The sequence below is a fragment of the Dermacentor albipictus genome, chromosome 5 (genome assembly GCF_038994185.2).
Source record: "Dermacentor albipictus isolate Rhodes 1998 colony chromosome 5, USDA_Dalb.pri_finalv2, whole genome shotgun sequence".
Classification (NCBI taxonomy): Eukaryota; Metazoa; Arthropoda; class Arachnida; order Ixodida; family Ixodidae; genus Dermacentor; species Dermacentor albipictus.
Window position 1 is genome coordinate 137,633,013 of NC_091825.1, and position 26,364 is coordinate 137,659,376.

Here is a 26,364-nt window from a genome sequence, read left to right on the forward strand (position 1 = left end):
AGCATTCTGTCGCGACAACAAGAGTTATTAAGTCGGAACAACAGCTTTATATCCTGACAGCGACTCCGACGTTACGACACCAATTCTGACGTCGCAGCAGAAACATTCGGTCGCGACGGCCAAGAGTTCCGAAGTCGCAACAGAAGCGCTTCCCGTCGCGGTCCTTTAAAATTGTATGTTTTTGCATCGGTAGTGTACACTGTACTTTTCTCCTGCGCGGTATTCAATCGCGCTTCTCTGAAGCCGGCAATGCTGACACCGATGGCACCGACACCGGTATTAAAGTCGACGTGGCGAATAGTTATAATTGTGCCGTGACGACGCGGCACCAGCAACGCCCTACCGGCCTCGTCAAAATCGGCCGCTGATCAAAATCATACCATCTGCGGGAATGGCTGCGTATCCGTTTTTTTTTTTGGTAAGATGTGGCACACAGGCCTGTGGACTTACATGTGCTGTTACACTGACACATTATTTAATTTCCCAGGAATATTTCACAAGCTTATGCGAAGCGGAAAAGAAGATTTCGGTTGTTCCACAAAGTTGCGTGAAAAGCTGTCTCGCTCGGGTCTCATTAATCTGATACAGTGCTGCCGTGAGAAGCCAGTATGCTGTCAGAAAGAACTCTCATCCACGAATGTTTATGTAGCTATTTTGCATTGAACACACGAATTATATGCGCGCTCAAAAGTGTAAAGAACGAGAGACAACTGTCGAAACTAGCAGTAATAACCCTAAAAGTCAACGTTGTCTATTTCTGAATTTCTTATTTATTATGGATATCGGACATCAAAATCGATGTTCTAGCACTGCACGATGTACTTGTCGATGGTACGAACACTCTTGCTCTTCTAGAGATGCGGCACTTGACGCGGTGGAGTGATAGCGGATCTTGGCTCTCAAAATGCAAATGTAAACATCAGCGCATCAGCACGTCGTACCATTCACATGGCCAAAACGTACACTCCAAAAGCATGTCAGGGAGACAGAAAGAAGAAGACGGCGTTCCGAACGGTCGCTTTTCTCATGTTCTCCGCTTCAAAGGATTTATCGGCCCCTGGCCGAGGTGCTGCTCAGGCTTCAGCCAGCAGCAATGACTACCGTGTTGTGTTACCCCGTCTTCCTACCGGTAAGCTGGTTGCGGACTCCGTTTTCCTGCATGCTGACTTAAGTGGTCGACCGTACCGAGCCCAAGACTTCAGAGACGCCCTTCGGACCGTTATTGACCTGAAGGAAATAAGTTCCATCGGACAATTTCAGATGTCGCACGTGTGGATGGTGACGTGCAAATCAGGGATGACAAAATCAAAGCTAGTAGCATGCGGGGAATTATCCGTAAAAGGTAGACGCTGCGTCGTCATTGATCCTGAGCCCACGGAAGTTAAAATGAAGCTTTTGTGGCTTCCTGAGCGTTTGGAAGACGACTACATTCGAGATGCGCTCCAGGCTTACGGGAAAGTCAAGTCTATATCAGCAGAAAGGTGGAGAGTATCGGAGATGGAACAAATGCGTACGCTAAATCGGGACGTGGTGTTGACTCTTGCCGATGGAGTGAGCGTGGGGGACGTTCCACATCTACTACCTGTTTGTGGAGTGCAGAGTCTCGTATTAATTCCAGGCCGGCCCCCACTTTGTCTGCGTTGTAACAAGGTGGGGCACATTCGTCGAAACTGCAGAACCCCACGTTGTGAAACCTGCCGGCGCTTTGGTCACACAGCTGAAGAATGTGTCGTAACATACGCCGATAAGTTACGACACAGAACAAAGCCTCCGGATGAAAGCTTGCAAGAACACATAATGGACATTACGGAGGTTCTTGACGCGACGGGAGACGTTCCCTCTTCCGCGGAGACCCGCTGTGCCACTAAGGCCCCTCTGCCTGTTGAAGACAGTCACAATGCCATCGCCCGTGAATGCCAACTGCCCACTGCCAACTGCGAACAATGCCAACTGCCCGTGAATAAAGAAAGTAGCGAAGAGAAAGATGACCAACCGAAGCAACAACCCAAAGGAGCACCCGCTACCACGGAGCCAGCTGCTGCCCAGCAAGCGAATGAGGGAGCCGGAGATAACTCATCTGATGCACCCAAGCAACTCGACACGTGCACTGAGCCGGCAGAGGACAGCCGAAGTAACGCGGATACTTCAGTTCCGAAGCGCCATGCGACCAACAGATCGGAATCAAGCACAGACAGCGAGACGACCAGTACCACAAGAAAAGCACGTCGCCGCAAAACATCGAAACACTCAGGAAAGTGCCGACGATCACGGTCCAGAAGGCCAGGTGGGGTTTCGGAGGGAGCCTCACCGTTGCCCTCTAGGACCGATCACATAGATCATTAGGTCCAAATACTTGGTAGTCACCATGGCCCTGTCCCAGCAACTTCAATTCGCAACCTTGAACGTACGAGGCCTTAGGTCTTTGCAGAAACAGGCGCAGCTTCGCCGGCTTTTGTCTAGGAAGCGCCTCGACTTCGTCGCCGTACAGGAGACGAAGATTGAGAGTGACGACGAGACAGAAAGGGCTTTGCGACCTTTTCTGTCTGAGTATAATGTTTGCGTTTCACACGCTCTTGGTTTATCCGCGGGCTGTTTCCTGTTTCTGAAAAAGAGCCTACTTTATTCAGCTTTTAGTTATCATGTCGACACTGAAGGTCGATATATATGTTGTGATTTTGTGTTGCAGGGTGTGCCATGGCGCATAGTCACCGTCTATGCATTTAATGACGCTGCAAAACGAACTCTTTTATTTGATACTGTGTGTAGTCTATTGGACTGTGATCGCTGCATTGTTTTAATGGGAGATTTCAATTGTGTATGCGATCCGAACGATCGAAGCGGCCATAACACTCAGCGGGACAGGAGTGGTGAAGTTTTGTCTAACATAATAGAAAATGCAGGGCTCGTTGATATAGGAGTGTCGGGACAGGGAGCTCGCTCTTATACAAGAATTCAAGGTCATTCCTACGCCCGCCTTGATCGGATTTATGTTTCTTCATCACTCCTCTCTCGAGGACTATCCTGCATTACTATCCCCGTTTCATTCTCTGATCATTGTATGGTTATTGCAAACATTGGTGAAAAATTTGTAACTAATTTCCGACCACAGTGGGCACTCTGGAAGCTTAACTCTGAGCTCCTAAATGATCAGGAATTTATTAATCGCGTGTGCATGGCTCTAACCAATTCTCTGTCTAGTGACTTGCCATTATTTGCTGCTTGGGAACTCTTTAAACAAGAGGTTCGTACAGTGGCTATAGAAATTGGATCGGTGAAATCATTCTATAGAAAGAATGAAGAAAAAACGCTTCTTAAGAGCCTATGTAGCCTTTATGAGATTGAATGCGAAATGCCAGGCACTTACATTGTTGACATAGAAAACATTAAATGTGAGTTACAAAAGTATGACGCATTGCGTTACAGAGGTGCGCGAATTCGATCTCGAAACATGCGCGCTCTGCAATCTGAGCAACCAACACGTCAAGCTTTACTTGACGAGCGACGTCACGGTATTTCCAAAGTAATTCCGGAAATATACTCCGAAGGTAGTCTTCTAACAAATACTAATGACATCATTTCTCAGTTCGAAATTTTCTACACTATGTTGTTTAGTGCCCCTCCGAATGATCACGATGCAAAAGTTTTAGAGAGTTTTGTATCTCTTGTAAAACCATTACAGGATGATGACTGTGCAGTCATCAGTGGTAGCCTTACGATTCAAGAAATTGAGCTAGCTATTGATCAGCTGCCTCTGTCGAAAACACCCGGCCCCGATGGACTTTCAAGTGAATTTTACAAAGCTTTCAAATCAATTATCAGCCCCATATTATTGGATATTTTTATTACAAGTTTAGAAGTTGGCGCCCTTCCGCAGTCTTTTTGCAAAACCCACACAGTTTTAATTCCCAAAAGTTCAGATAAAGAGAAACTGCGTTCTGTTGAAGGCTATCGACCAATCACATTGTCAAACGTGGATTACAAAATTTTTGCGAAAGTTCTATCTAATAGATTGCAATTTGCGATGTCAATTCTTATTGGTTCCCATCAGACGTGTGGAATCAGGGGCCGATCAATTCAAACCAACATACATATCGCCCGTACCCTTCTTCAATACTGTTATGGTTCCACTGAGCAGCTTGCAATGCTCCAGGTAGACCTTGCTAAAGCTTTTGATCGTGTGAGCCACTCCTATTTATTTTCTCTTTTGGAGCATGTCAATGTTGGCTCCATTGTGCTTAAAGGCGTTAGGCTTTGCTACACCTGTTGTACTAGTCGTTTAATTATTAATGGCCAACTCTCCGAACCCATTTCTATTTGCTCATCAGTAAAACAAGGATGCCCGATGTCCCCACTACTATTCGCCCTTTACCTGGAACCGCTATGCTTAAGCGTAATTCAGTCGAGTAACATCCATGGCTTCAATATACTGGGTAATGAAGTTAAAGTCTTAGCTTACGCAGACGATCTAGCGTTCTTCTGCACGGATAAGTCCAGTGTTGAAAAAGTAGTATCGAAAATAGAAGAATTTGGCAGCGTATCAGGAGCGCGAATGAACTCCTCAAAAAGTTTAGGCTTATGGTTTGGCTCATGGTGCTATACACCAGAACAGTTTGCAGGCGTTAAGTGGACTGATGTCCCGCCAAAGTATCTTGGCGTGCCGCTAGACGCATATAAATTAAGCGCACACTATTGGAAAGAACGGGTTTCGGTACTGCAAAGTTACGCCCAGACATTCGTTCCACAACGACTTTCTATTTTTGGGAAAGCCGAAGCCTGCAATAAGTTCTTGGCAGATAGATAGATAGAATAAACTTTAATGTCCAACGGAAAAGGTGATCTACCCACCCCCCGACGCACAGGTCAGGGGGCGAGTGCCGCCGCCTCAGATGCAGGCTGGGAGGTCTTGGGTCCCAGCAGCCTCTTCGGCCAGTTGGACGAGCCGGAGCTGGAGCTCAGGGTCCGAGCTGCGCAGCAGGGTCTCCCAGGTGTCTCTACTGTCTATTTTGTGCGTTCCCCCGGGAGAGTACGGACATTCCCATATTATGTGGTCGAGGGTCCCTCTCGCCCCACAAAGATTGCATTTATCGCTCCTGGCCTCGGGGAACATGTGGTTCGCCATAACCGGGTGCGGATATGTATAAGTTTGTAGTCGTCTCCACGCGACTGCTTGTCTGTTGTTTAATTTTGGGTCTGGCGGGGATACCAGTCTACGAGCCAATCTATAATGCTGCGTGATCTCCCCATATTTTAGCATGCGCTCTCCGCTCCCTCGGTCATCGAGGGGCCCCGTAGCGGCTCGGCGGTAGAGATCTCGAGCCAGCTCGTGGGCCGCCTCGTTGCCGGGGACGGCTTCATGCGCCGGAGTCCAAATTATTTGAATTTTTCTATTTAGCTTTCTCTGGCCTAGGATTCTGGCCGCTAAGGGCGAGATCCTTCCCTTGCTAAAATTTTGTATGGCAGTTTTGCTGTCACTGATCACAAATTTCGCGTCCGTTCCAGCGCAAGCTAATGCGATCGCAATTTCCTCGGCAACTTCTATGTTGCGCCCGCGCAGAGTGACAGCAGTCACGGGAATACCCCGGCCGCTGACGGCCGTTGCCACCGTAAAACTGCCGCTACCTCCCGCCGCGTCTACATAGGCCACCTCATGCTCCGAGATATTACCGAATCTAATTTTTAATGCTTCGGCTCGTTTATGCCTCCTGTCTTTGTTATGTTCCGGGTGCATGTTTTTTGGCAGAGGGGAGATAATCAGATTTTTTCTAATTTCCCTATCTACGTCCACCTTTTGGGTGGGGCCTCTGTCCGGGTTTATTCCAACTTTGGCCAATATGGCTCTTCCTGTCTTCGTGGTGCTAAGTCTCTCAATTTGAGAGGTTCGCACCGCTTCCGCCAGTTCTGCCCATGTGTTGTGCACTCCTAGAGCCATCAGTCTCTCTGTTGATGTACACATGGGCAGTCCCAGCGCTCGTTTTACGCATTTTCTCATTAGAGAATCAATCTTTTCTCTTTCCACCACTTTCAAATCGAGATATGGCGTTGCATAGCTCACCCGGCTGAATATGTACGCCTGTATTAGCTTGAATAAATTTTTTTCCTTTAGCCCTCGACCTTTGCTGGCCACCCGCCTAATTAGGCTCAGGGTCTGTAATGCGTGATTCTGCAGCCTCTTGAGGGTCTCGCCATTGTAGCCGTGTGACTGGAGAATCAGGCCCAAGATTCTAATTTGCTCTACTATTGGTACCTCTTTACCCGCCACCTTAATTTTGATCTCCGACGGTGCCTTGCACCTTAAGTGTTTCGGATTGTATATAAACAATTCTGATTTCTGCGGCGAGCATGCTAGGCCTCTCTCGGCCGCGTAATCGACTATGATGTCGGTGGCGGCCTGGAGCAGGCTTTCGACGGCTGAATCACTTCCCCGGTTGACCCAGAGGGTGATATCATCCGCATATATACTAAATTTTAATCCCTCGAGCTTTGCCAATTGCTCGGGGAGTTCTCGCATAGCCACGTTGAAGAGTAGGGGAGACAGCACTGATCCTTGGGGCGTACCCTTACTCCCTAGCTCAATTGTGGGGGATTCCAGCGTTTGGAACCTCATGCGAGCAGTTCTTCCCGTCAGGAAGTCCCTGATGTATCGATATGTCCTGGTACCTACATTAATCTTGTTCAGCCCTTCCAGGACCGCCTCATGCTTTACGTTGTCAAAAGCCTTCGTGAGGTCCAGTCCCAGAATTGCTTTTGCATCTTTAGACCTTGAGTCTATTATATCATGTTTGATTTGGAGCATGACGTCCTGCGTACACAATTGAGGTCGGAACCCGACCATCTCATGTGGCCACAGATCGCCCTGCTCCATGAAGCCCATCAGTCTGGTCTGGACGACGTGCTCCATCAATTTGCCCACGCATGAAGTTAAGGAAATTGGCCGTAAGTTTTCCAATTGCGGAGGCTTCCCGGGTTTTGGTATTAAAGTAATGCTTGCCGTCTTCCACTGTTGTGGGAGCTCGCCTTTTTCCCAACATTCCTGCATGTACTTCGTTAGATAGCTAATGGAATCATCGTCTAAGTTTCTGAGCATTTTGTTCGTTACCCCGTCAGGGCCTGGAGCCGACTTCGTTCTGAGTCTTACAATCTCTGCTCGCACTTCCGCTTCTGTGATGGGGGCGCCCAACGCCTCGTTAGGCGCTCCACCATAGTCGGGTAGTGGAGTTCGCGATGTTTCCCCCACGAACGTCTCAATTAATTTCTTCATGAAATAATCATCGTTCCCTACGAACGCGTGCCTAGCTTTTGCCAATCTTATACCGGATTGAGTTTTCGAGCTTGCAGGGTCCAACAAATGCCGGAGGATGTTCCACGTCTTGGAGAGGTGCATGCTCCCCTCCATTTCGTCACACTTGTTGGCCCAATTTTGTTCGCATAATGTAAAAGTATAATCTTCGATTTCCTTATTGTGCCTAGCAATCCTTCTTCTGAGGTTGCGGTTCCATTTCTGATTTTTGAGACGACGTTCCATGCTTTGCTTAGCTTCCCACATATGCAGAAGACGGCTGTCCGCTATCTCCGGGGCGTTATCCCCTTCGAGCGTTTTTGTCGTCCTCCTAACGTCCGATTTGAGCGCCGTCGTCCATTCCTCGATGTTTCTGATGGGCCCCAGTTCCTGCGCTCTCCTGATATCTCTAAAGTTATCCCATTCAACGACGGCCGGCGCGCGAGCCCTCCGCGTTTGAAGGCCCACTTTCAGTATGGAAACAATTATGTAGTGGTCGCTGCCAAAATTTTGATCCGAATTATGCCATTCTAGATCTTTAATGTTTTTCGAGAATGTTAGATCTGGAGATGTATCCTTACTAACGCTATTGCCCACCCTCGTTGGACTCTCAGGGTCCGTGTGCAGAGTGAGCCCTATGTCATGCGTATCTTCCCACAGCTGTCTGCCTTTCGGGCTTTGGTGCGGGTACCCCCATTCCTGGTGATGTGCATTAAAGTCCCCCACTATCAACAGTGGCTGGTTGCTTGAAATTTTGAGGGCCTTGCGAAGCAGAGCCCTGAACCTCACCTTCCTTTGCCTGGGTGAGCTGTATAAATTTAGAAGGAATAAACTAGGGTCCTTCTGTTTTCCGGTTAGAATTTCGACAAACACGTTCTCGATCTCTCTCGACTCTAAATCATGTTCAATGGCCGCGATATTTCTTTTCACGAGTGTTGTGACCGAGGATTTCTCCCCCCTGCCACTATGAAATGCCTGATAACCTGACAGTTTTGCGGGTCCTCCAGTTTCCTGGAGGGCAATCGCCAAAGGAGTCTCATCTAATAGCGGAAGGTACTGTTGCAGAATCGACCGCTTGCGCCGGAAGCCGCGACAGTTCCACTGCCAGATTTGATTTTCATTTGCGCGCCTGGCCATTTTGCAGTTGCGTGACGATCTGCTCCATATTCTGTTGCCACCCGTTCATGGCGACCATCTCATTCCTTAGCCTTTGGCATTCCTCGGCCTGTTTCTGAACTGCCCCGAGGACAGTTTGAATTTGGATGTTGATATGGTTCATAAATTCATTCATCTTGGCCTCTAATCTTACCAAATTTTCGACCCTTTTTTCTATAGCCTGAATAGGGTCGGCGTCTTGAATTTTGCGTTTCGTTGGTGGCGGGAGGGACGCCTCTGTGACCATCTTATCCTCTCCTTGCGGCTGTTGACGTGCCGCTGGGGGGGTCATCTGTCTAATGGGTTGTTGCGGAGGAGGGGTTGCCTGCCTCTATGATTTCTTTAAGTTTTGGATTTCGGACCGTTGCGAATCGACTATCCCCGTTAATTTTTCGACCATTTTCTTTAATTTCTCAATTTCCTCGTCCCGTTTATCCCTCTGATTATTTTCCTGGGAGACCCTGCCCGCGAAATTCACACCCTTACGCTCCTTGCTCCTACCTCGTCTCCATGGGTTGGCAAGGTCCCTTGAGCTCGAGCGCCCCCTGGACTGGCTCCTGGCACGGGAACCGGAGCGTCCTTTGGGCGGCGGCGATGGTCTGCTCTGATTTGCTTCCAGTTTTGGGAAAGAGTCCTCGCGGAACTTGAAGTCTTTTCCCTCTTTGGGTTCGCGTTGTCGACTCTGATGTCCCCCACCAGTCGTCGTTGCTTGTCCCATCTTCTCCCACTGTCGCTTCTTAACTTCGTAGGGAGTGCGGAAGAGTTCTCGGCACTTGGGATCTCCTAGGGCGTGGCCTTTGCCGCACAGCTGGCATTTCAGCTCACACCTGTGGTCACTTGACGGGTTCTCGAGGCCGCAGCCCCGGCACTTGACGTTCGTCGGGTCTGGGCACACGTCAGCGCGATGTCCGAGTCGGCCACAGGCGACACACACTTCGTATTTTTTGCGGTACAGCTGGCATCTGTGCGGTGCCCCGTTGAGGTAAATCCACCTTGGCACTTCTTTCTCCTTGAAGAGGATAAAGATCGACTGTGAATCTTTTCCCAGCCTGCGGACGCCTCGAATCTCGGGGTTATCCTTGCAGTCTAGGCGGTACAGAATTTCTTCGATGGAGTAGTAAGTTCTTGGCAACAAAAATTTTCTATGTATTGCAAGTTATCCATTGTGCTAGGCTATACATCCAACGCTTTCACCGTATCTTTGCAACCTTCGTATGGTCTTCAACTTTTGAGCCCATGAGGCGAGACAACATTTTTAGGCCTGTTAGCGAAGGTGGGCTGGGCTTAGTACATCTTTATGTGCGGCAGATAGTGTCTCGTTTCTTCTTTTTTCGCGATACTTCCCATCCTGTAATTCGTTCATACATGCAAGTCACACTTGTTAATGCGTTACCTGATTTAGTTGTTTCTTCAAGTTTTTCTTCGCGCTTATGCTTGTGGGGGTTCGTGCAAGAAGTTTACTTGGCGGTTCGTTTCCTGACAGTTCGGTTTTCCACTGAATACTTGTATTCTGTGTCGCGCAAAACGTTGTACAAAGACTTACTATCCACGCTATTCCCGCCTCCACTTTACCGATCAATATACATTAAATTGCCAGGCCACGATGTGCTAAAGCGAGTTCGCAAAATGTATTTATCCCCTTGCTGCAAAACATTCTTTTATAAAGTTCATAGTGAAACCATACCGGTTAAAGCATGGCTACAAAAAAAAGGTATCTTTGTCTCTTCTGTTAACTGTCGCCTTTGTGATGTACCAGAGACAATTGAACATTGTTTTATTAGCTGCACCGACGCCATCCTATTTTGGGATGTCCTCCAACGGACTTTAAAGAAAGACTTTGAGATTAACGCTCATACTGTGCGATACCTGCTGCCAACCTCTGATAATAGTGCACCTTTCGATATGTTTTTTGTCATGGGAATGCACAGTTTGTGGAAAACGCGAATGATGGACCGCAACGCCGAAACGGTTGTAACTACAAGGGCAAATTTCATCCAAATGACGCTACACCTAAAGCAGGTTTATGATGGACTCGGTGTGCAACCGGACTGGTACCCTATTTTGGCGAGGTGCTTATCCTTGCCACCCTACGCGAACGTTTCTACTCACAGTATGAACGCTGCCTCTTCTGTGTGACTTTCATTGTGCCCTCCATTCTCTGACTATGCAGAACTGGTGAACGTCTAGTTGAATGCAACTATAATAAATACCATGAAAGAAAGGAAAAAAAAAAGTCAGGGGTGGTGCAGTGGTAAGGTGCCGGGCTAGGAATCGAGAGGTCGCATGATCGAATCCTAGGCAAGGACGTTTTTTTTTTAATTTTTTTTACTTTTATGTTTTTCTTTTTTGTGCTAACAAATTTACATAATCTTACGGACGTCTCTGTCAATTATTAATTAAATATTCATCAAGAACTACAGAACTTTCTACTACAGGACGTCACACTACAGACAACAGAACTACAGACAACAGAACTACAGGCAACAGAACTACAGGCAACAGAACTACAGACAACAGAACTACAGAAACAACGTCCCAAAATACAACAGAATGTTAAAATTTCCTGTTGTGTTTTTCAACTGGGCATGATGTTGATAAAATAAAAGCAAGAAATTTGAGGCATGTTTTGAATGCGGAAAGCCCACAAACGTATACTATTTCATCTGGCTTGCGCCCGCGCTACCAGTATTCAATAAAAAATAAAAATGCGTTAACGTCAGGATTTCTATACGAGTAAGAAGGATGCGTCAACTACAGAATGCGTGAGACAGAGATTCGCGATGAGCAACCGTATTGCAAATAGCACGGAGTATTATTCACATAGAATCATTCTCCAAGCTCATCATAATCATGGGTCAATTTATACAGGAAAAGTAAGTCCGGCTAAAGAAAAAGAAACAAGATAAGACACCACAAGCACTGCTTTCCGGAACCAACAAAACTGCGTGTGATAGAAAAAGTTAAGAAAGATCCACAGCTGTATCGCGTCGCGGAAAACCGCTTGAAGGGCGTGCAGCTAAGAGTGACCTTCACATTGAAGCAATTAGGCACTGTTTTGCCCTACCGCATTCACGCACGCACCCACACACGCATACACTAGTGGAATAGTGGAATTGAATATATTGATCCTATGGAGCACTTTACGAAGGTGCTCCATATTTTTCTGGCATCCGCGCTTTCTGCCATTGCATATGCTCGGGCACAGTTGCTCCAGGTTCTCGGGCGCCGAAAACGAGAACTAGCGGCACTCTATGCTTGGCCGCGATCTTCTTTAGGTTGTGGGAGAGCTTATGGATATAGGGCACAGCTCGTTGCTAGGTCTTTGAAGGTTCCCCAGCAGCTCTATGCCTTTGGGTTCCAGGTTTTAGCATCTGCATAAGTGACGTCGGCAACCGTATTTATAATCGACAAAGGGAAGCCGAGTGACCTTACAGCAGCGACGGACGAGAGACACGGTCAGTACATGGAAGCAAGCCCATTTCACAACCAAGCACTACATTATCGCAGTCGTAAAGATAGCCCCGCGTTGGTTGTTTTCGTTAAACCATCGTGATGAATGAGTCGATAGACACGTCGAGACGTGAAGAGCACGTGTAGTGCCAACAACCACGGATGCGCTGTTTGCACGCGTCAGCTAAGCAGCGTTTACAATGCAAATAACAATATCTGAAACGAAAAAAAAAATATGCGAGGAATTCAACTTAGGAAAGCAAACTTTGTTAAAATCTAATGAAACAGCCTTTGTGGACTTGCGCGTTAAAACAGTGCGTTCACGCCTCTTATTCAATTACAAAAAGTAGTAATACTGCAAGTGGGAATTCGGTGCGGAAATAAAGCAGCGCACAATGAAGCGACAACGGGGACTAAGGCACAGGCAACACCGCAGCGCTGATGTGGTCACACTCCGCGCTGTCGTGTCGTTTATGCCTTGGTCCCCTTTGTCGGAGCTGCTTTGTTTTTGTAATGGCACACCAACAAGCCTGAGTGTGTACTCTTCTATCATTCAGTGCCTGCGTCCATAAGCAGTGTGCCCTAACTAGGTTCCGAATAGGCATTACGGAGGGCTGCATTATAGTTAATACATTCAGGCAAGTTCCGCAAACAGGCAACGTGATTTCAGTCCTAGGAGCAACGTCGATCGGACGACGGACGTCCCGGACGCTTTAGCACCCGAACTGTTAACGGACGCGTACGAGCAAATCACGATAGCAGCTCCGGGCGGCTGTGAGCCACAAATGTTCGGTCAGGTTACGACTCGCCAAGTAAGGAAGTCACGGGTATGCATGGAGGGTGCGTAAGAACGAGGCGCGATAAACAACATCCGCATGTGAGGGTGTTTTTTTTTTTCTCTCTCTCTCCCTCCCTCTCCGGCCGGTCTGAAAGGGGCCTCGCCCATGTTCCCTCCTCAGAGGATGGGCGTTCGATAGACAAGCCGGGTCGCGCGGGGATTTTCCACCGACCGTCTCCCGCGGTACGTTCCTATTGATCGCGCCGTATGGGTTCTGCAGCCACAGTGGAGGTGGTGTGGGCGGGGGGGAGTAGGGGGTTCCGTCAATGTACTCCCGCATTCTCCCACCGTTCGCGCCGACCTTGCGTGCCCTGCATAAGGCCTCGGCAGCGCACGCACACACACGCGCACAACTACGACCAAACGGGACAAAAACACCGGTACCTTTCTTTGTTTTCGGGCACTGTCAGCAGGAGCTCGGCGGAACGTTGTGCAACTTAAGAAAGCGCCCACACCATGTAAGCACGCGAGCGCTAAAAGCGAACTCCGCACGCACCCGCCCCCTTCCTCTCCCCCCCCCCTCTCTCTCTCTCTCATCCTGTCTCTCTCGGTTGCCATTACGTAAACAGACACCCACGCAAACTTTCGCGCAGGGACAATATGTGCGGTATTAGAACCCTCAGCTACGAGCCGTCCGCGCGAGCGTCACTGCCCAGCCCAATGACGTCAGGGACAGGATTAGTCTCGTTTATATATAAAGCGGTGAAAACTGCGCGCTTTCGGAAATAGCCCGATCGAAATGTTGCTAAGGTGACTGCTTTGGTTTCTATGGGCTAGTTTCCGTGTTGAAACCAGCTTAAACGAACAGGGGCGACAAAAAACACGACATAATCTCTTCTGTTGCCTTCTCACTCGTCCGTGGATATTGCGCGGTTTTCAATGCGAAATGCTGATGCTTCTCCTCACATTATGGCTGCCAGATAAATCTATAGCTTCCAAGTTAATGCGACGTACCGAAGACGGCAGAAGCGGATGTTTTGAATAAGAAGGCACCTTAAGACAAAATATTTAGTGGACCTGTATTGGCATACTACGTTTCTGGAATGTCATGCACGTGACCTCTGCCAAGTGTGGTGATTGGCGACGCGAGAAAGCGATTCAAGGAGGAGGACAGGTGGCGCCGCCACCTTGACATTCCCGCACTAACTTCCCGAGAACGTCGAGAGAACGAAGTCAAGTTGCAAGCCCGAGTCTATAGGTAAACGTAACGTAATTCCTGAATGCGCGGCATAGCAAGCGAGCGGAACCATGTCTTCCCTTGGCCGCTCTTGTACGTCTTATAAGCAAGAAAAGGATGAAAACAAAAAAAGAAACTGACATATGGCAAGACGCAGTTAAGTCACAGTTGACGCTGCGGTGCTGCGACGGGAAATTTGAAGACGTACGTTTTACCGCCATTTTATTATCGAATAAGCCAAATTTTCCCGCCTATGAAATGAGGCGAAGGTACTTTTTTACCCTCTTTCTCCTGTGTAAGATAAACCGGTTGAGCACCTAGCGCTCCCTTACTTTTTCTCTACATGCTTACAAAATAGCGATATAACTGTCCGATCCGAGTTAGTATTTCATTCCACCTTTTATTTAGGCGAATACTTGTGTTTAGGTAACGAGCCCAGCAGCAAGGCGCAGCGCTCACGTATACACACAACACCTTATGCAAAGTACGGATGCTATTCATGCATGTCTTACGTACTTCAGACATGGGCTTCCTTCTTTACTATTACTACGTATTGTAGTGCCCTACAGAAGGCAAACACATTTTTGCTCTTTCCTCGCGAGAACCACAGTGCTTAGCATTTATCAACCATATTCCTGTTAAGCTCCGGATCTTGGATTTATCCTTGCAGTGAATGCTAATATTCTTGTATGTGAAGAATACTGCTCACAAAACGGTGCAGCATCGATTCGTACTTCTCGCGCAGCGAATGGCGTCGAGGTGTGAGCACATCTTCAATCGGCTCACACTTATTACGATGGAGTGTGCAAGTGTTAATACATCCTCGCAGGCCAACGGCATACTGCACATATGCGGCGATAGAGACTCGCGAACATCTGTTCAGAACACAGACGATGAACGTAGCGTCTGTCTACAATAATTCACAAACGATCACAGTGAGAAACTGCATTTGTGGAATCGAACAGACTGAGCACTTGAGGCGCGCCGCTGCTATTCAACGGGAAGCAAGCGGTTGTATGCGAGCACGAATTGAACGATAAGCAAAAGTTGGGCAGTCATGCAGGCTGCGTCTGAGGAAAGTTCGAGAATCTGAACATTGATTAACACGCGCTAAGCCAGCAGCAGCGACACACGGTGTTAATGGCGCTTGCTCTAAAGCACTCAAACACAACTTTCCTTTTGCCTTGTTTTTGCCGGCGGTAACCCAGAGCTGCCTGACGATGACCGTATTTCAATCGGAGCAAGCGTTCAGCGGCGAAGCACTAGCGAGAGGGAGAGAAAGAAGGAAAGAACGATGCTATCCTTCTGCTGATATGTGTCGCTTAACGGACGCGTTTTGGCGGATGTAAGATTTTGCTGCTGCAGCTGTGAGAGTTGTTCGCGTAAATGTTGCTTCAAAGTGCACTCGCTGAGTGAAACATATGTGCTGCTGCGTGCACATGTGCCAGGCGTCTTTCGTTGAACTCTCAATTGCTGTGAGACCAGTCGCAGACGTTATGCTATTCGAGCCTCTAACATCTTCAACGATAGAAGTTACTGACACTGCAGAACAAAAAGTTTTGTGTCGGCATCGCAACTTTATGAATGGTGGTGTACTATGTTGATGTTCGCCGTCACATTTAACTGGAATGTATAGCCGTCAATCTCGCGGTGCGTAAACGAGCCTCACGAAGCCGCCCTGACAAAAGATTGTTTACGCGGTCCGTGGAAAGTCTAGAGATGTATTTCTGTGGAGTCGATATAGGTCTGCCCATAGTCAGCATATATTTACAAGTCTGACGGCGCACCGGCGTGCAGAGTTGGAATCGACTGTAAACAGTTTATCGGGCGTACTTGTGCCCTTTAATAGAGAGAGCTCGTCAGCTACAACGGCGCAACAAGTGCGGTCGGCGGTCGCCGAATCGAGCGACGACCGCCTGAGTCTGGACCACGGTGTAGGTCGTGTTGATTTTTTACCTACGCGTCCTGAAATTTTCCAGAACCGGCCACGAGCTACCTTCTACAATGTGCCCCAATAATCGAAGGGGCCCGTCTTTCTTGAAAGTATACTACTGCGTTCAAGAATCACGCGTTACCTAATATCACGAGCGCATTCTCCCGCGACAGCTGAAAGGTGATAGCAAAGCCGCGTAGCGAAAGGCAAATGAAACTCGCGTGGTAATGTATAGACTATAGAACTTACGCCTGCGACCCGACTAACCCGCCGTGGTTGCTCAGTGGCTATGGTGTTGGGCTGCTGAGCACGAGGTCGCGGGATCGAATTCCGGCCACGGCGGCCGCATTTCGATGGGGGCGAAATGCGAAAACACCCGTGTGCTTAGATTTAGGTGCACGTTAAAGAACCCCAGGTTGTCGAAATTTCCGGAGTCCTCCACTACGGCGTGCCTCATAATCAGAAGGTGGTTTTGGCACGTAAAACCCCAAATATTATTATTATGCGACCCGACTATGCAGTCATTAGGGGCCCTGAAAGCGATCGCACTGGTAGTTGGGGATGCCGAGTGAACCTAAAGATATACGATATAATAGAGCGCGGAGGTCGAAGCCTCGCGATGTGGTGTTCCCTTCGGCTGCAAGAGCAGACGACGGCGATCGGGGGGGATTTTCTCGCCCTTGATGTCTCGTCTTCGAGGAGCGGCCGCGGCGCGGTTACGAAAGTCGCAGACGGCGGGGACCGACGGAGTAAGCGAGACGTAACACTGTTCGTCTTCCATCGAGCGGTGGTCAAACAAGGGCAAGAGGAGGTTCGTCGCCCTCGCACGACTTTCTCCCGCCGCGAACGAACTCGCTAGAAACGAACCGGCGTCGCTGCTGCGCCGAAGTGCAATCAGTAACGGAGAGCAGCACAGCGCGCTTCCTCTCTCGAAACCACGGGCTGTCCAATCAGCGGGCTGGCATTTCGAAACAACCGATGCGCGGGCCAGGGTCCGTCTAGTGCGGCCGAGCGGCTGTGCTCCTTCGCCCGGGAAACCGGGGGGGGGGGGGGGGAAGAGACCTTGGCATCACTTTACACGCACGCTCCAAGGTCGCCGGCGCTCTGACCTGGTTGCGTCGAAGCACTTTCAATCAAGAGGAAGTCGAACAATCAGGAGCGCTCTAGAGAAACGACTGTAGACCTTGCTCAACGGACGCTCTTGCGTCTTTCGATTTGCGAGCCACTGCCGGAACAACATAGTGCAGCGTCCAGAAATTTATTTGACTGCTTGATTTTGAACTTCGCGCCTGACCTCGTCGCACACCTTCATTTTGTTAGGCCTGTAACATGCTAAGCGGTCATGTGTTTTCTTCCATGCGTCACAAGAGGACACAACGTAGGCGATGGTTTCTATACGGGCGCGAACATCTTCTTAAATGCGTGCAGTAGAATAAATGTTCTACTGTTTCGCGTCGGTTAAGAAGAACAACGCTCACACCTTGAGGGAATACGCTCGCGGCGAGCGCACGGCGAGGTTCGCAAGGTGCGCAATACGCTATTCCCGTGCAGGGCATCTGAAGCAGTGCTGATATCCACGCCAACATGCTCATCTCTCGTAAAAGCAATGTCCCAGTCTGGTCATTATCTGGCGTTTCCGGAAAGGAAGATCGGTGAGCGAGGAATAGCAGGCGCGAATGAGCGCCACCAGAATTACTAAAGCCCCACAAGGTCGCGGGATCGAATCCCGGCCACGGCGGCGGCATTTCGATGGGGGCGAAATGCGGAAACACCCGTGTACTTAGATTTAGGTGCACGTTAAAGAACCCTGCAGGTGGTCGAACTTTCCGGAGTCCTCCACTACGGCGTGCCTCATAATCAGGAAGTGCTTTTGGCACGTAAAACCCCATAATTTAATTACTAAAGCCCGGAAAGAACACGCACGTAGATAAAGTAACGCTAGAATGTTCCGCATTAAATGGCTGAAAAAAAAGTTGTGGCTGGTGGATTAACAAGGCACTCGTTAAGGAAGTAGACAACTTGCTATGCATACACGTTCGTCGTTCCACACAATAAGAGATCCACTTGTCATTCAGCCGCGACTTCTCTCGGAGCGTTTCACTCATCATCGCCCATGGCTGATTTCATGTATATAGTGTCGCACGTTCCCAACCGACAGCTTAAATTAAGGTTCGTTAGGCATTTCCCATGCTAGAGAGACGCCGAAGTGTCACCCTTATGTATACTGTAGGATTGCAATGACAGCTGTACAGACATCGCTTCACAACAAATCCTTACTGTATGAAGTTAAAAAAAAAAGAAAGAAAACGGGCGTGTGAGCTGCATGCGATTGTGAACACTTGGAATGCGAACGGAAAACTTCACACCCGAAATGTTTAGGTATACGAAAAAGAAAAGGAAAATCTAGATAACGAGGGGTTTTTACTTCCCTTATTCCCAATTCTCATCTGCTGCACGGCGTATCAGATTCGCTGTTTTGTACGTCTACGAAAGCACAGAAGGAGGAGACGATTAGCAGCTACACAAAGTATACAAGGAAACCCAGCTACAGGGAAACGTGTCAGGACTGAAATCCGCGGTCTCCTTGAGGCACGCGCGACGCGATGTTTGTTTTGCCTCCGCTAAGATGCTTCTATAGGCTTTAGAAAGCTTAGAAACTGGGGAATCCCTGGCTTATCTTCGGCACATTCCCAAGCAATGCGCGCTGTTATTTTAGCTGTCGTCAGGACAACAAAAACAAGTAGCCACTCGGCCATTTGGGATCCGGAATTATTTACCACCGGGGATCTCAGTGACCGCTAGATTTCTGAGGTCTTCCCACGCACGTGACTGCGCGGAAAGAAATGCAGTCGACGAAAAAAGAAAAAAACGCGACAGGAAAATTTCGCTGCCTGTAAACAGATGCCGTAACCTGAGCACGCCAACGGCGAAGGCACTCAATAAAAAAGAAATATTTGGAAAAAACGACAAGGGCAAAATCTCGAAGAAGGATTGGCAGAAAGATAGAAAGAATGGAGAGAAAGAGAAACCGTTTCTGCTATGGTGAAGCAGACTCAACGGACGCAACACTATATTGTTCATCTGCTAACTGTACTGTTGCTAGCTGCAAATCTAGCCTCCGGTTTTCAGCAGCTTATCAAAGAAGAAAAAGCGGCAGGTATGAGCACTGAGACTTCTCATTACGTAATGCGACCTTTACTACGTGGCCGAGTCGGCGCTAATAAGTTCTAAGGGCATCCCAGGAGCTTCCATCGCCCGAGGGATCGATTAACCTTCTTGTCTAGCAAAAGCTCGCCCAATGAAAAGAAGCTCCCGTTAGGCACAGCGGGCGTGCCGCCCTTCGTGTAATTGAACGTCTTGCAAAAGCACTGTCTGAAGGCTGGCACCAAGTGTTCCGAGTGTGCCAGTAAGCTTCGTTACGAGATGTGAATATCAGGCTCGCCAGTCTGCGAGAGAGAGGGAGAGAGAAGGCTAGACACGGGCGTCAACAACGTGCGTAGAGTGTAACGTTCCGGAGGACGTACAGCATTTCCATTGTGCGCATACCGCTTTCACCGAGGTCCTTGAAGGCTGCGTTAAGCTAAGCGTTCGTCATTAGTTCTGCATCGAGATACGCGTACGGGAGGCTCTTGCCTCTTGGTGCCTCTTGTGCAGTGTGCGCCACGAAAGCGGTTATAATCTCTTCGGAGAGATCGGGTCACGATGAGTCCCGGCAGTTAACTTTCAGTGTGGACGTGGTAGTGTTCGTCAAGTGTAATATTTACGTGTTTTCTTTTTTTTTCTCACCAGCTCTTTTAAAAACTGCGTGTGGCAAATAGCTATATTCTAACCCGTGACCTAAATTACTCGATGAGACGGTTGTTACTACTAAGAGAAATCAAAATACTTAACTGAATGGTTAACATAATTACACTTATTAACTTATTCACTAATGACATTGCGGCACATATTTTAGTTTACAAATTATAGCTGGTGAGTTCGCAAGGCTGGAACGAATTCTGAGGATGGCACCGCTTTCGACATATGCGCCATCAATCGTGCGGTAAAAATTCTCGACTGTTCCACTTCTTTTTTCTTTCTTCGTTTCTTTTTTTTTTTGAGAGAACGCTGTATTATGTATTGAAGCACAAAAGTAACTGGAACGGCAATGCGTTTCGTAAGATATGTAGAAAATTAATATCTGGAAAGTGGCGTAGCTTTGAGTATTAGTTCCAAGTCGATATGCCTTGCATATTCACTAGTAACAGCAATGCGTTTCGTAAGATATGTAGAAAATTAATATCTGGAAAGTGGCGTAGCTTTGAGTATTAGTTCCAAGTCCATATGCCTTGCATATTCACTAGTAGTAGATTTATATATACGCCTAAAGTAACTAACCAGAAAAGTTAATTAGCGTAATTATGTTAATTATTCAGTTAAGCTTATTGATTTCCTGTAGAAGTATCGGCCACCTCATCGAGTAATATAGAACAAGGGTTCGAATAGTGCTATCTGCCACAGGCAATTCAAAAAAATTGATACAGCTAAAAAAAAAAAAGCGTATATTCTGTTGTAGCATGCAAGACCTGCAGCTAAGCAAACTTCCTCTATTACGAAACATATATAGTTACAGCGTTAAGAAAAGCATAACAAAAACATGAAATGCATACGAAGGGCACTGGATGTCAACTGTTTTTACTATAAGCAAAGCCAGTTGATGTACAATGAATTGGCACAATTGGCATTACTAAGAGTAAAGCTATTTCGTGCTGTGAAGCCATGTTGACGTAGAGCGCCAGTCTTGCGCGTGCAGTTCTTTTTTTTATTTATTTCGTCTTTCTTAGCGCTGTAACTATGGGCCCTGCAACGTAAAACTATTCCAAACTGTATTCGTTCCAATCTCCTGACGTCATATTTACGTGCTGTCAGCGCAAGCATCCGACGGTGACTCGCAGCGTTGTTTGAACAGCCCAATCAAACGCTCTCCTCGTTTATGAAGTCACTTTTGTTCGCTCTCAAAAGCGAATACCATTGCCTATCTTGAAAGGTTATCTTTATCTGATTAGCAGACAAGAGGCGCTGAGCACGCAGAAGTGGAGAGGGTTTCGTTGCGGATGCGCTGGCGCAGTGAAAGTAGATAACCGGATGAGCAAGGCGTCGCTGGCCTGCTTACCCTAGCGGGCCTAGCTTAGCTTGGGGTGCCTGGTCGAAAATCGCGGCGGCGTGCAACGGAAGCTTAAAACTGCCGCTAATACAGATCCCCGGCACGGAAGAGTTGGCATAGCGATGTCGCATACGTGCTGAAAGGGCTTGACAACGTTACACTGCCCCGCAACAATTCTTACTATACACAAAATAAATTTATTTTCTCCCTGGAAGCTCCGAGAAGCCAGTCCCAGGGCGATCGGTATGAAGAACTTTATTTAGGTCCTGAGGGATCAGTCTGGGACTGATGCGGGCCATTCCCACGTCGGTACAGAGAGGCCGAGCCCCTCTGCTATCACACGGGCCCTCTGGACAGCCCTGAGCTGGTCCGCCAGCACTTCACTGTGCAGCATTCGCTGCCACCACTGTTCACCTCGAGAACCATCACCGGCCAACGCCAAGCAGCGCCACAGCATGTGTTGTAAATCGAGCAAACCCCCACACTTACTACAATAGACTGAAACCCCGCAGTCCGGATTAATTTTATTCATGATGACAGGGTTAGGGTACGTCCGTGTCTGCAGAAGCCTTAATGTAACCGCCTGCGGCCTATTTAATTTAGGATGTGGCAACGGGAATGCCCTGCGCCCTAAGTAATAGTGCTTGGTGATTTCGTTGTAGGTTAACAGTTGGTCCCTGTACTCAGGAGCGGGAGATCCAGCCCCTTCAGGGAGTACACGGCACACTAATCCTCGTGCCTCCCTGTGCGCCACCTCGTTGAGGTTACGCGGGGCTCCCTCCACTGTCCCCATGTGCGCCGGGAACCAAGTAACGGTATGCGAAGTGATATCCCTACCCTGCAGCAGTCTGTTAGCCGGTTCCGCAACAAGTCCTCTCGAGAAGGCTGTAATCGCAGATCGCGAGTCGCTAAACACCAAAACTCTTCTAGAATCAATTAGTGCTAGAGCAATAGCCACCTGTTCAGCAACCCCCGGATCTTTGGTATAAATGGAAGCAGCATTTCTAACGCTCCCTTTACCATCTACTACCACCACCGAATAAGCATTTTTACCATTAATCCATGCGGCGTCAACAAACGCAGACTCCTCCTCCTGATCCTTTGCCTCTCGCAACAAAGCCCTAGCTCTCGCGACCCGCCTCCCTACATTGTGCACGGGGTGCACATTCCGCGGAAATGGACGAACCATGATATTTGCCCTAAGGTTCACGTTCAACTCGTGTAGGGGCGCCCTATCGTGCGACACAGCCACCGATTCTTCAATTGACTCTAATATATACCTACCCGGTGGTGTACCTAGCAACCGCTCCCTCTGTGCGGAACGTTGAGCCTCAGCAATTTCATCTAAAGTATTATGCAAACCCAGTCGTAACAACATATCGTTTGACGTAGTCATAGGCAGACCAAGCGCAGCCTTGATGGCTTTTCTGATTAATGCATCCAATTTATTTTTCTCCCCCCTATTCCAATTTAGCATAGCTGCCACATACGAGAAATGACACATAATGCGTGAACTAAGCGCATTGCACCTTCTTCTCCTAAACCCCTATGCCTATTAGAGATCCTTCTTATAAGTCTTATGGCCTCCTCCGTTTTCTTGGTAATACGCTGAATGGTTCTAATGTTCGATCCGTTCGCTTCAAGTACAAAACCCAGGACCCTGATTGCTTCAACTTTGGGTATCACCGACCCTTCCCTAGTATGAATTCTAATGCAAGGCTCAATGTCCGGTACCCAACCCCTCGGCCTACGACCTAGCTTCTTAGATTTGAAGATCAACAACTCCGACTTTTTAGAGGAGCACTTGAGCCCCATGAGACCCAGGTACTCCTCCGTAAGCGTTACCACCTGCTGCAGCCTAGCCTCAAGCTCTCCATCACTACCACCGACACTCCATATAGTAATGTCATCCGCGTAGATAGAATAGCCAATATCCTGGACAGTGTCCAGTCTATTAGCCAACTTCGACATCGCCAGATTGAATAACATAGGCGAGAGTACGGATCCCTGCGGAGTACCACAGCAACCCAATTTAACGACTTCCGATTTTATCTCCCCAAACCTGAGACATGTCTTTCTATCCGTAAGGAAAGCCTTGACAAAATTGAAAAGCCGCTGCCCCAAATTCAAGTCCGATAGCACCCGTATAATGAAAGAATGTCGGATTTTATCGAAAGCTTTTTCCACATCAAGTCCAATTAGTGCCTTAGTATCCCTTGTTCGCCGGTCAAGGATCTGATGCTTAATCCTGATCATAGCATCCTGAGTCGAGAGGCCGGGCCGAAATCCTATCATCGAGTGCGGAAAGACCCCATTGCCCTCAACATAACGCGTTAGCCTATTTAAAATGGCATGCTCAGCGACTTTTCCCAAACACGACGTCAGGGAAATGGGTCTGAGATTTTCAAGCCCTATGGCCTTCCCCGGTTTGGGTATCAGAACAGTAGTTGCCAGTTTCCACTCTTCCGGGAAAGAGCCTTCCTTCCATAGGCAATTGATCTGCCGCGTAAGGAACTCAATTGACCCATCGTCTAAATTCCGCAGCATTTTATTCGTAATGCCATCCGGCCCTGATGCCGATCGACCATTAAGATTCTGCAGCGCCATCCTTATATCACTTTCAGTAAATTCCGCGTCCATAGCTGCATTTTCGTCTCCACTATATTCCAAAACCACATCAGGTGTATCGTGCCAGGTCTCCAACGGAAGGTATCTCTGAGCCAAATCCTTTAGCAACTCCTGCTCCGTGGAGTCCCGACACGCCTGATGGACCAGCTTACCTATCACAGTCCTCTGATTAGACTTAGTGTTTGTCTCATCTAGTAAATGTCTGAGCAAACTCCAGGCGCCTCCCCTCTTAATGCGACCATCAATAGAATTGCACACTTCATCCCATTGCTGCTTGCACAGTACCCGACAATGGTCTTCAATTTCCTGATTAACCACTGCTATACGCTTTCTAAGCCTTCTATTTAATCTCTGACCCTTCCATCTCGCTAACATCGACTGCTTTGCTTCCAACAAATGTGCCAGGCGACTATCCATGTGTTCCGTGTCAATATCGGTCTTAACCTCTTTAGTGGACGCCTCAACGTCACTTTTAAGCTGACTAGTCCACTGTTCCAAGGTCAACTCATTTCCCTCATCATCGATTCTCTGCGCTCTTCTTTTCCTAAATGCATCCCAGTCAACCATCCTGAATGTGCGCTCCTTTTTATTAGCCACTACCAAAGTAATCATAAGTATGTAATGATCGCTACCAAAATCTATATTAGAATTGGACCAGGACGAATCCACCACCCCCCGAACAAAAGTGAGATCAGGTGTCGAATCTCTACATGTCGACGTGCCACATCTGGTGGGATACGAGGGGTCTGTAATCAGAGTTAAATTCAAGTCTAGTGCCTGCTGCCATAGTCTCTCCCCCTTAATAGTGCTATAAGCATACTTCCACACATGATATGGTGCATTGAAGTCCCCTCCAATAAGCAACGGTGCATCCTTAGCCAGATTGGTTGCCTTGGTCAAGAGAGATTTGAAACTCTGCTTGGTGTCCCGGGGGCTACTGTACAGGTTTAGCAGGTAAACGCTCCTCTGACATGACCTTTGCCGACCTAAGATTACTTCCACCATAATATATTCAATCTTGCAATCTGCCATGTGAAGATCATGTCTAATATACGCCAACCTCCTATTAATGAGAGTAGCGAGTCCTCTGCCCGGTTCATTATCCTTAACTTCCGCTTTGAAATTCGTTAAGGTCACGTTAGACGTCAGTGTTTCCTGTAACATGATAACTTGAGGCTTGACACCATGCGTTCTAACAAACTGCTGCAGAGACGCCTTCTTATGATTGAACCCCCTACAATTCCACTGCCAAATACTAAATGAACTATTTAATAGAGCCATCTTGACCACGGAAATTTGGTGAACTAGTTTTGAGCTCAAGTCCACTCGGCGACTTACCCTGCTGGGCTAGCGGCCGAGTGCACTCCCGCTCCATAACGGGGACCACTGTCTCGTTTAGATATATTTCAATTTTGCCTAATCTCTGATCCGTGATATTTTCCTGTTCTTCTATCCGCTCCAGTCTACTAATGATCTGATTTACACTTTCTTGCAATGTCGCCATCATTGCTTTAAGCTCGGAACCGACTTTGCCCTGAATCCGTACGGTCGAGGATAAGGCCCTCTTTTTCGGAGCAGGCGTCTCTTCGTCCGCCATGTTCTGTTCCGCGACCTCCACAGACCTGGGTACCTCAACCGAGTCATCATGTTTCCTAGTCTGTCTTAAGCTATCGCTGTTACCGGAAGGTAAGCCGTTCCTAAGTTCAGCTATCTCTTTGATAAGCCCGTCAATGGCTGCTTTTAAACTACGATTCTCTCTCTCCAATTGCGCAATCCTATCCCTATCCTTATTACCATCCACATGCTCCTGGCGCTGCTCGCGCGCTCGGCCGGCGCTGATGCCACCCTTGACCTTGTCAGCCCAGGTGGTCTGGCTCCCAGCTGCGCCGCCGCCGCCACCAGCTGCAGGAAAGCGCACCCGCGCCTCCATAGAAACGGATCGGCTCCTGGTCGTACGAGTCCCAGAAGATGGCCGCTGCCTCGACCTGGAGCGGCTCCTAGAGCGTGAGCGTCCCTTAGAGCGTTGGCGGGCGCTCACCACCTGCACCATCTCGGCTGCCTCCTGTTCCGCCGTTAGCTCCGCCCTGGCTCTCTCCTGTCGTCGAACACGCACGACGTAGGGAAGCTGGTATCGTTGTCTGCATTGTTTATCCGCGGTCAGGTGTCGTCCGCCACAAAGCTTGCAACAAGGCACACAGTTGTGATCCTCTTTAGGGTTCCGAGCGCCGCATCCTCGGCATTCAAAACAATCGGGCGCTGGGCAGACATCCGCCCGATGTCCAAGCTTGCCACACACATAACATACATCCAACTGCTTTCGATACAGGAAGCACCGTACCAGAGTTGGCCCATATCTGACGAAATTGGGCACCTTTAACCCGTCGAAAACAATGATGACGGATCCTGTGTTTTTGATTCGTTTGACCGCCATAGCCAGCGGATTGCGATCGTTAACAATGTTCCGCTCAAGTGTCGCGGGGCCATCCATAATGTCTACATTGCGAATGACCCCCTTACACGTAGTGTGTGGGGCCGTCTCGTACGCACTGACTTCAAAATCCTTGTCTGCCACTCTGATTGACTTGAGTCTCACATATCGTTCAGCGTTGCTCCTTTCTGGCGTACTAGCCACCAAGATATTTTGCATAAAGTTCGGGCAAATAACATCTTCCCGAACCTGTTCAATACCGAGGCCTGCCGCCTCTACGATTGCCTTGCCCACCGCTGTAGAGCTAACTTTCTCCAAATTCAGTCCACCCCGTGG

General features: G+C 48.4%; 3 protein-coding genes across 3 annotated transcripts in view; 2 read left to right on the forward strand and 1 right to left on the reverse strand.

Moving 5' to 3' along the window:
- The window catches only part of LOC135909285 (sodium- and chloride-dependent GABA transporter 1-like), a 75,716-nt gene that overhangs the window by 35,823 nt on the left and 13,529 nt on the right, over positions 1-26,364 (reverse strand). The window lies entirely within an intron of this gene.
- Positions 1,027-9,218, forward strand: LOC135909305 (uncharacterized). Its single transcript, XM_065441244.2, has 2 exons — positions 1,027-2,131; positions 9,181-9,218. Exons 1-2 carry the CDS (start codon positions 1,027-1,029, stop codon positions 9,216-9,218), a joined length of 1,143 nt encoding a protein of 380 aa, XP_065297316.2.
- On the forward strand, positions 9,583-10,574 carry LOC135909283 (uncharacterized). Its single transcript, XM_065441209.2, has one exon. It carries the CDS (start codon positions 9,668-9,670, stop codon positions 10,565-10,567), a length of 900 nt encoding a protein of 299 aa, XP_065297281.1. The 5' UTR covers positions 9,583-9,667; the 3' UTR covers positions 10,568-10,574.

Coding starts and splice junctions, on each gene's coding strand:
- LOC135909283 (XM_065441209.2), top strand. CDS start 9,668: ATGAGGCGAGACAACATTTTTAGGCCTGTTAGCGAAGGTGGGCTGGGC.
- LOC135909305 (XM_065441244.2), top strand. CDS start 1,027: ATGTTCTCCGCTTCAAAGGATTTATCGGCCCCTGGCCGAGGTGCTGCT. Junction 2,132..9,180: donor GCCGGCAGAGGACAGCCGAA/GTAACGCGGATA, acceptor TTAACTTCGTAG/GGAGTGCGGAAGAGTTCTCG.